At 36.9% G+C, this 10,784-nt stretch overlaps 1 protein-coding gene and 1 pseudogene across 1 annotated transcript in view; one reads left to right on the top strand and one right to left on the bottom strand.

Moving 5' to 3' along the window:
• elp1 (elongator acetyltransferase complex subunit 1) overlaps positions 1-1,078 on the top strand; it is a 40,503-nt gene extending 39,425 nt beyond the window's left edge. The window contains exons 36-37 of the mRNA XM_052150212.1: positions 698-773; positions 859-1,078. Of these exons, the coding sequence (XP_052006172.1) occupies positions 698-773; positions 859-926 (144 nt within the window). The 3' untranslated portion in view covers positions 927-1,078. The remainder of the gene's footprint in view (positions 1-697; positions 774-858) is intronic.
• A 6,671-nt stretch (positions 1,079-7,749) lies between these two features.
• LOC127659542 (WD40 repeat-containing protein SMU1-like) lies at positions 7,750-9,763 on the bottom strand (annotated as a pseudogene).
• Positions 9,764-10,784: the final 1,021 nt, after the last annotated feature.

Consider the following 10,784-nt stretch of genomic DNA (forward strand, 5'->3'; position numbering starts at 1 on the left):
TATTAAAACCTGTAAGGATAGTGGTAAATAGTGCCCCATCATAGTGCCCACTGTACAAGCCTCTGGAGGCAGTGTTATGATCTGGGGTTGCTTTAATTGGTCAGTTCTAGGCTCAGCAACGTTATGCGGCAATAAAATGAAGTCAGCTGAATGTACTGAAAGACCAGGTTATCCCATCAATGGATTTTTCTCTCCCTGACGGCACGGGCATATTCCAAGGCGACAATATGCCAAGATTCATCGGCCTCTAATGGCTAAAGAGGAGCATGAGGTATCATTTTCACACATTAATTAACCGCCACAGAGTCCTGACCTTAACCCCATTGAAAGTCTTGGGGGTGTGCTGGAGTTGTTCGACTCTCCCGTCATCAATAGAAGATCTCGAGCAAAATATTATGCAACTCTGGACAGAAAGAAATGTTGTAACATAAGGTTGTCGAAACAATGCTAAAACTAAAGCACGCTGTAATCAAAGCTAAAGGCAGTCCAATGAAATATTAGACTGTGAATTTTTATGGCCAGGCAGTGAATATAGCAAATGAACCCAGTGAAGAATTCACCTTTTGCATTCCACAGAATAAAGCAAGTCATATTGGTTTGGAGCAACATTAGGGCATAATTACAGAATTTACATTTGTGAAACTGCTGCTTTAAGTCATGCTTACCATATTGTAAATTGTGGTGGTTCTTTCTCCAGCTCACTGGTCCAAACTCAACAGCCAATAGCATTATGGCATCATTTCAGCATCCGAGTCCAGGCGTTCCTCAGCATGGTGAGTCACTTGAACTGTAAACTCATCCTGCAGTCATGTGATCTTTGCTGTAAATCTACAACTGTCCTTTCTGTCTTCTCCTTAGACACGGAGATCTTGACTGCACCAAAGATGAGGAGCTCCATCAAATGGAAACTAACTATTCTTAAATAGTCTTCATATGTTACTAATTATTACACCTTATTGTTTGTATTTTATTCAAGTAAAATTTCTGCATTGTTTTATGGAAGAATTAAAGATTCCTACATGCCTATTGTCTTTTGAGTTTCATTTAGCTTAAATATCCATGTCAGCTTCACTATTAAAGACCTGTATGATTCAAAATTCAAAATTTTGGTCACCATTCACTTGTATTGTCTGGACCAACAAACCTGAAATATTCTTCTAAAAAAATCTTGATTTGTATTAAGAAGGAAGAAACTCGGACACATCTGGGATGACATGAGGGCAAGTAAATAACAGCATTAATAAAAACCACAGCACTGTGTGAACACTAAACTGAGAAGTGTCAATGAAACATTTGTTTCCAACATTTGTTTCCTAAACATGCAACAGACAACTTGTGGTCAGATGTTTTAATTGTAAACTGTGAGAAATTTAATGGAAAGGAATGAAAAAATAAAAAATAAAACAATAGTTTAATGTTTTACCTAAAGAACAAAACTTGTTAGCATACATTACAGATAAATAATATTGGCCAAATGATTGTCAGGGTTTCCATTCTTTTTAACCAATGAATTTCCATAACATTTCCAGTTGTTTGTGCTTAAAAATGGTTAGAAACTTTTGATTCAGACTGATAAGTTTTAACCAATTCATTGAAAAGAATTGGTTAAATTCTTTTAACCAATTTCAAACTTTCAAGTTCTTTTGGGACAATTCTCACAAAATGAACATCACTATGACTTGAAAGTTTTAGAGCTGAGCAAAAAAAGAATTTTTCTTACACATTAACTTCTGTGAATTTTCCAAGACTGTGGGAACCCTTTGTTGTTCTGTCGACATGACATTGTCCAATGCTGTCGATTCAAAAGGGAACACAAAGAATGAAGGGAGAGGCAGAGGAAGAGAAGTCTTACGGTTAAGGTTCTCTCTCTAGTTTGCCATTGACTGCTGAAACAGTGAAGTACGAAATCTTCTCCGACACAGTAGATCCACTCTCCACGCGGAGACAGAGTACAACACACAAAATCACCTCCCTCTCTCTTACCGGAGCTGAAACTCCTCACAATCTGTAACGGGAAAACAAATTCTCAGAGATCAGTAATATGCATAATCATAGGGCTGCACGATTTGGACCAAAAATAATACTGCGATTATTTTGAAAAATATAGTGATTAGAACAGATTATGGAAAAAAAAAAAATTATAATTCACATGTTCACAAACAAACAAATTAAAATATAAACGGTGAAACAAAAAAAAACACTGCCTTATTAAAATTGTACCCTTCCACCATGTACCTGCTTTTGTCCATTTTGTGATAGGGTCTCAGCCCACTAATCATCACTATTAGTTTACTAATTATCATTATAATTATTTGAAACCCAGTCAACTTGAATATTAAGGATGCTCCAATCAGGATTTTCCTTTAATCTAAACATCCGATGCTGATCGTTTAACTTTTTATCAGCAGCTCTGTCAAACTGGTTTTATGTAAGCTTTCTGCTCAATGTCACTGAATTTCCCTGTTGGTAATACCAGTTGTTGCCTTGTTTTTGCTGTAATAAAATACTGTTGTTTGGTTGAATAATTAAAAAAAAAACACAAAATATTCTATTTTACTCTTTACACTAGGTACTGAAAACAATGACGCCTATACAAACTATTCTCTACTGTATATAAGATATTCCTAAAGAACCAGGCTTAAATCAAACTGAAGTTGAACTGATAACCCATCGGTGTAATTAAATTTAAAGTGAAAGTTTTGGCCAGTTTGTCACCATTTCAATTAAGTATTTTTATTCAATATTATATTTCATTTAACAATCCATTATATTATAGTTTGTAAATATTTTATATAGATTTATTATATGGTGGGTGTGGGTAATATTAGTTCCACTTTCACTTGTTTCCGCTGGGAGTGTAATAAAAGTGATAGTCTCTCATGATGTAAACAAATGACAGGAGAATGAGGAGATGTTTCTGGACTCTACAGGTGTTTCTGTTAATGCTGTTTGCTCAGTAATCATTTAATAAAGATGTTTGAATTATACCCCATTTTGTATTTCACATTATTTTTATGATACCTGTGTCTGGCGGAGACTGAGATGCTGCTACTGTAGATGATAAATAAAAGCACTTAGCACACACGAACAGAACCGAACGCTAAGCACTTCTGTTACTGTAAGAATGTAACAGGAGTTGTGGAGCACAGAACTGCTCTAAAAACACTGAAATAATGTTCTTAATATAGACTGGAGAAGTACAGAGCAGCACAAATAAACTTTGAGTAACTTTTTTTTTAATGGGTGCACAAGGGTTAAGTAAATAGTCTGGTGGCTTCAGAGGTCCTTAGAGGACAAAAATGTGTCAAAAAACTGCCTTAATAATATTATATAACTCACTTTCAATGTGTTAGTCAACATCCTAACGGTACCAACATCAGTCCTGATCATAACCAAATATTCATTCATTTTCAGGATTTTAACCTTTCAAATGCCAGTTTGCTTATATAATGCCAGTTGTTTTTGTTTTTTTACACACACACACATAAAAAAAACACACTCTGCATTCATACCAACACACCCACACAATTTTAGCTGCATCATTTATTAAATTGACCTGCAGCGCTCTATAATACAACAAACAGAAAATAGAGAAAAACATGAGGAAAATGGCGCCATCTGGTGGAAAATATAAAAACAAGTTACATTTTGAAGCCAGGCCTCCGGAATGATTGCTTTAATGGCACTGGGATCAAATATTGCAGTTTTAATGGGTTTCGATGGGGATATTTTTGTCCTGAAGGTCCTAAGTGTAACCATTATGTGTACACAGTGTATTATAGATGTATTATAGGAACTGAGGATAAAATTCCCCCAAAAATACACATCTTTGGCAAAATGTATAAAATGCACCAAATTATCTGAAAAAAATGACAAAAATGTCCCGAAGGTCGCACAAGGGTAAAAATCGCAGCCCTTTGTGATTTATTAATCGCACAAGGTCATATTGTGATTTTATTTCGATTAATTGTTTTCCACTTCAACTAGTTCCAGCAATGATTTATGAAAGCAAACGCTACTTTCTGAATTTATAATACTGTAAACTGACTTCACTGATGGAGATTCTCCGTGAATGGTGTTCATTTCCGACTGAAATTTGTTGTCAGTTGTTTTTATTATGGATTTTATTGATTAATTGATTGTCCCAGAAATAGTAATACAATAGTTAGCATGAACTTACAATAAACAATGCTATTACCGTCTCAATTTGGTCTTCCTTTTCAAGTTCATTTGATATGACAAATTTTCTATATTCAATCTAGAAGAAAACATTTTTAAAACTGTTTTCAGATCAGTGTTTTATTTTCCTCACCTGGCCCTACATGTTCATGATGACCACAGTGTTAGATTGGTTACACACGACACAATGTTCAGGGTTTTTAGGGAGCAGGATCACATTGTTGACGGTGATGTCTGCCAGCAGAGGTGTCCAGAGACTTGAATGTGCTGGTGCATTCGGTGCTCTTCAAATTCCAGATCTGGGAGAGAAAATACAGATAAGTATATTTGTGAGACTGCAACTGGACTTAAATGATTTCTGAAAAAACTAGCATATGATTAAATGAGGAATAGAAATTTTTTTTTTTTTACTCACCCTCATGCCATCCCAGATATGAAAGGCTTTCTTTCTTCTGCTGAACACAAGAATAGTAGAAGACTATTTCAGCTCTTTTGGTTCATACAATGTATGTAAATTATGACCAAAACTTTGAAGATCCAAAAAACAGATAAAGGCAGCATAAATGTAATACATATTCCAGTGGTTTAATTTATGTCTTCGGAAACGATCCAATCGTTTTGGGTGAGAACAGACCAAAATAAAACTCCTTTTTACCATAAATCTTGACATCAGCAGTCTCCTTGGAGGTCATGATTTCAAGCTCATTTACACTTCCTAGCGCCAGCTAGCAAGCACTCTGTGAATATGTTAAGAACTAAGAAGTGTAATCGTGCTTGATGATATGATTGTATTTAGAGACTGCAATGGCAAGATGTACAGTGAAACAAGAGTTATATTTTGGTCTGTTCTCCCCCAGAACCAACTATATCTCTTCAGAAGTCATTGATTAAACCACAGGAGAATTACTTTTATGCTACCTTTGTGTTTTTTTGGAGCTTCTCCGTTTAGCCCTTCATTTACTTGCATTGTATGGACCTACAGAGCTGATATATTCTTCCAAAACCCTTCGTCTGTTTTCTGCTGAAGAAAGAAAGTCATACACATCTCCGAAGTCGGGTCGCGGGGGCAGCAGCTCCAGCAGGGGGCCCCAAAATTTCCTATCCTGAGCCACATTAACCAGCTCTGGCTGGGGGACCCAGAGGCGTTCCCAGGCCAGTGTGGAGATGTAATCTCTCCACCTAATCCTGGGTCTTCCCCGAGGCCTCCTCCCAGCTGGACGTGCCTGGAACACCTTCCTTGGTCGGCGCCCCGGGTGCATCCTTACCAGATGCCCAAACCACCTCAACTGACTCCTTTCGACGCAAAGGAGCAGCGGCTCTACTCCGAGCTCCTCACGGATGACTGAGCTCCTCACCCTATCTCTAAGGGAAAAGCCTGCCACCCATCTGAGGAAACCCATTTCAGCTGCTTGTACTCGCGACCTAGTTCTTTTGGTCATGACCCAGCCTTCATGACCATAGGTGAGGGTAGGAACGAAAATTGACCGGTAGATCAAGAGCTTTGCCTTCTGGCTCAACTCTCTTTTTGTGACAACGGTGTGATAGAGAGAGTGCAATACCGCCCCCGCTGCCCCAAAAGTGTATATTTATATTTTAATTAGGGCTGTCGATTTAACGCGTTAATTCAGTGCGATTCATTTTATAAAAAAATAACGTGTTAAAAAAAATGTACGCAATTAATCGCTATGTAATAAAGAAGATTCCTGAGAAATGCAAGCTTGTAGTACCACCTGTTTACTCCAGAGGGCAGTAAGTGAAACTTCAGCTGTGTGGCAACGTGCAGTTTTTACAGTGAAGAAAAACACTTCAGCAGACAGAAGAACACAAACATGCATCACGTTCTTATGTTCAAAACACTTGATGGAGCGCAAATCTGAACCAAGGGATCTCAAGATGTGTTCCAAGTATTAAACTATATTTAACTTGACACAGTGACCTAAAAATTTTATGTTTATAATGCAACGCACCTGAGACGCAACACAAGCATGACTCACGCAGGTGTAAATTGACGGGTCCTTAAACAAGCCCTCATGATATATCTCAAACTGATTGACAAATTCACTTGTGAAATGGATTTCTGTGAACTGTATGCCAATGATTGACTTATGATCAATAATATGGTAATAAACAATACATTGTATTCTAATCATATTATGATTTTTATATTTTTATATATTTAAAGATAACTATGTATAATTATTTCATCATTATATATTGAATTATTGTTATATGAGGGGCTTTCTCAGCAAATATTTGTATATGCGATTAATCGTGATTAATTAATCGGGACACCATGTAATTAATTCGATTACATTTTTTTACTGATTGACAGCCCTAATTTTAATAATGTGTTTGTCATCATTATTATAATCAAAATGTAACTTTGTGAAAATACAAAAATTCTACATTGTATTTATTATTTTTATATCATGAAATTGTATATATAATAATGATATGAGCTATCACATTTACAAGTAATAACATTGAGATTTCATTCATTTTTATAAGAAACTCTAAAAGGTTACTGTCACTTTAAAGCCCAAAGTATACTTTGATTTTGATGCGAACGCTCGGCATCTGCATACAGTCGAACACAAGCCTGTCAAAGTATACTGCATTTAATGGTGCGTGCATATACAGGTGTTTGGCACATGTGCGCTACGACTGCTATGAGATGCCGGACAGTTTCTCTTCAGGAGATTAGACCCATAAAGATGTCTTTATATTTCTTCAGACTCGAGTTATACAAATGCAGGTATCTCCTGACCTCCTCATACTATATACACACACTTGACGTGCAGATCAACTGTTGCTGTTTTTGCCTTCAACTCCTGTTATTGACTGGCGATTATGTCATCATCTAGCAGTTCTTCATGACAACAATGGCTCAAATGGGAGTATTACCACCTTGTGGATCCACTAATTCGTGAAATAATTTCAGGTGTCTGTGCGTCTTTGAAAAATCAGGCTGCACACATTCAGTGCTTGAGCACTCTGCTGATGACGAGATTTGCGTTACGCGTCTGACCAAAGTATAGGGTTAAGGGTAAGGGTTCAACGAGCAGCTCACAGTGTTCTGGTTCATTGAACATTAATGAGAATCTCTCGGTATCTTTAGTGAATCATGCTGTGTGAGATTAAAATTAATATTTCTTTTTACTTTTTTTTTATCTGACTGTAAAGAACAGAAAAGACATTTAATGAAAGTGGAGTGCGCCTCATCTTTGATGGACACACATTACACAGAGGAATCGATCTGCTTTAATCTCAAGCACTTTATCATCAAAATAAGGTGATTTTCCAGGTATTACAGTACTTACATTTCTAAAAGCTAACTTCAAGCACTTTCAAAAGGACCTTGTGTGAACACTGTAAACTGTGTAGAAAAAAGTGCAGTATGGGTAAAATCAAGTGATAGAAAGATTGATGTTTGATGGGTTACTTCATTTATGATCACATGGACAGAAAGCAATGTTGCAAATTTCTAAATATCGAGTTATGCCACGATATGGTTCGTCGTTTTGTTTGTGTCGTGATACATAAAAATTCAATATATCGTACCATCCCTAGTAAATTATGAGAGAAGTTTAATTTTCAGGTGAACTATCCCTTTACAAGTTGGTTCTCACTTTAACAAGCTTGTTACAAAACAAGTTAAAATCTTCAGAGCTATATTAAAAGTTCATTCCTTTTATTTAATACTGCATTAACATTCATACCTTCACAGTTCCGTCGGAAGAGACGCTAATGGCGTGATGGAGTAAATGTGGCTTCGTTCACAAATGATGAATGACCTCTGAACTCCTTCAAACACTTGCCTGATTTCAGCCCATGAATCCTGTTGTGAAACAAATGTAATGTGGTTAATTTCACTGTGTTTTAGTGGAAGCTGAGAACAGCGATGAGTGGTGCTCCGCTGATGGTCAGGTCGAATGATGCAGTGCTGTCTTTACTGACGCTGAGACAGGTGACACCCTTACTGTGAGCTAACCGCCGCAGTCACTGACTGCTCTGGATCTTCCACACCTGAATCACACAATCAAGAAAATATAATCAATATCCCAATGAATGTACCAGCATTTAACAAATGTTTCAGAAATTTGTTTGGTTGTGTGTATGAGACCTTAACTTTGCCGTCCTGAGCTCCTGTGGCCAACATCTCATTGTCTCGACTGAAAGACATGCACAGCACGGCATCATCCATCATCATGAAGTTATCCTGAGCCTGATACTACAGATCCTGCACAACATGAAAACACATCCGTGCATTAACATACTCTACAAACACACACATTGTTAAAGTTGAGAGGTTAAAGTGTACTATTATACTGCAAACACACATGAGGAAGTCTCGGTGAGGTAGCTATGTTGTAGAGGTAATGATCTTTCTGATTTTTCCAGTGGTGAAGTTCCAAACTTCGATAAATTCATCCACAGAACCAGTGACCAGATACTGACTGTCAGGAGAGAAGCGAGCACTCAACTTGAGACTTCTGACCAAACTGCAGACACAAACATGCACAGGTTAGTACAAATTCTTTAACACATCTCATGTTGCAGTAGAGGAGAGATGCTGGTCTTTCCTGTACCTTGAAGTGTCTGTTCAGCTGTGTGGGAAATCGCTCTTCCTCTACGTCCTTCACAGCTGCTGTACCTCTGAATAAATCAATGGTCATACCAGGAGGCAGAAGACCCTGATGCTGATGCTGCTGCCACTTTAGAGACTTTAGAGAGCGAGAAACCATAAAACATATCAAACTATAACGCAGGAATCTAGGCATCAAATGAAGAGACTCTCTCAATGAAGTGGCATTGTAAAAAAAGTTACAATATCCTCCATTTATATAATCAGTTTCAGGGAACGTTTTTCTCACCTGTCCAAGCAGAGCTATGAGACGTGAGTGTGGCACCATGCTGACCTCACCAGCAAGAGCCTGAGCAATAGCTGCTCTACGCTTTTCCTTACTGCTGACAGAAACATCTCAAGGATGATCAGTGGAAACGGGATGCAGCGGAGCTCAATTTTGAGTGTCATGGCAAAGCTGTGAAAAATATGTACATGTGATTTTTCCGTTTTTTATTTTTAATAAATTTGCAAAGATTTCAAACAAACTTCTTTCACGTTGTCATTATGGGGTATTGTTTGGAGAATTGAGGAAAATAATGAATTGAATCCATTTTGGAATAAGGCTGTAACATAATATATGTATAATATATACACTGTAACTAGTACGCTTTTAAAGATATCTTTAATTACTTTTCAAATTATTTATATCTGAAATCCATATACAAATATCTGAAAATAACATTGACACTAGTGAAAAGTAAATGACAGATATAAAAATGAGCATTTTTACTTGTTGTAATTCAGTTTTCGATATCAGGAATGAACATTTGCACTAGTAACAATGTAATTATTGACATAAACAAGCAGTTCAGTGATCAAAAGTCAACTGACAAACACAAATATACAATAAAGCAGAAAATATTTAGTCATAAAAATAAAGAATAAATAAATAAAACACTAGTCCCTCTCAGCTTCCCCTCACCGAGAGCCACCCCACTTCCTAATGTAAATATCCATGTTATCCAGCCTTCTATATAAGGATGCACCGGTACCACTTTTTCTCTTCCGATATTGGAAATCTCAGTATTGGCCGATCCCGATCCGATACCAGTGTTGTTTTTTTGCATAATCATTTTAGAATATCTTTACATTATTGTGTGGAACTAATTGAGAGTACTCTTTAATATTTATTTATATTTTTGCCAAATTTTTTTTTTCATCTTGAATCTGGACTTTAAAGGATTCAGCTCACTTTTTTTGTTCAATTAAGTTGTAAAACATCAGCTCACATTTCATTCACACAGTTATTTTTTGGAGCATATTCAACTTAAATATTGTTATAATTTGTAAACAAATAATAATATATTATAATAGTAATATATAGTAATATAATTGTGCACCTTGTCACAGAACCACCTGTTGGTTGGTTGGTCTCTCTCTCTCTCTTCCTCACTGCTGTCACAGCGCTCGCTCTCCTCTGAGTTTTGATTACACGCACCTGCATATAATTAGTGGCTAATCAAGGACTGCATACACTTTGGCTGTTCTCATCGATAGTATCTCTGAGACTCCAGACCTTTCTACTATGTCTTCATTATTGCCTGCAAGTATCATAAGACTGTTGTGAGTTATCTGTTCATCGTGTCTGTACCCTGTCTGGATATTACTCACCTGCTGTTTGCCACACTGCTCAACTGAATTTACTCACAATGTTTACATCACAGTTTCAATCACCTGTTCAATAAACCCTGCTACTGAGTTCATATCTCTGCCTCCGTGGGTCTCTCCATGACACCTTTAACTTTTAAAACCCTCAGGCTTTTATTTTGACATTCTGAGCTCTCCAGGAAGTCCTGTATGTGTCGGTTTGTAGATATGTTCACTGTAGTTTAATTTGCTTATTCAAATTCTGGTAAAATGCACCTCCGGTGCCGTTCTAAATGTATATTATAAGTGAACTGAACTTTTTAAGCATCTAAATCAGAGTTGTTCTTGAGTAGTGCTCAAATATTGTGCACCGCTGTGAAGGCTAAAAATA

The sequence above is a fragment of the Xyrauchen texanus genome, chromosome 19 (genome assembly GCF_025860055.1).
Source record: "Xyrauchen texanus isolate HMW12.3.18 chromosome 19, RBS_HiC_50CHRs, whole genome shotgun sequence".
In the NCBI taxonomy this organism is placed as follows: domain Eukaryota; kingdom Metazoa; phylum Chordata; class Actinopteri; order Cypriniformes; family Catostomidae; genus Xyrauchen; species Xyrauchen texanus.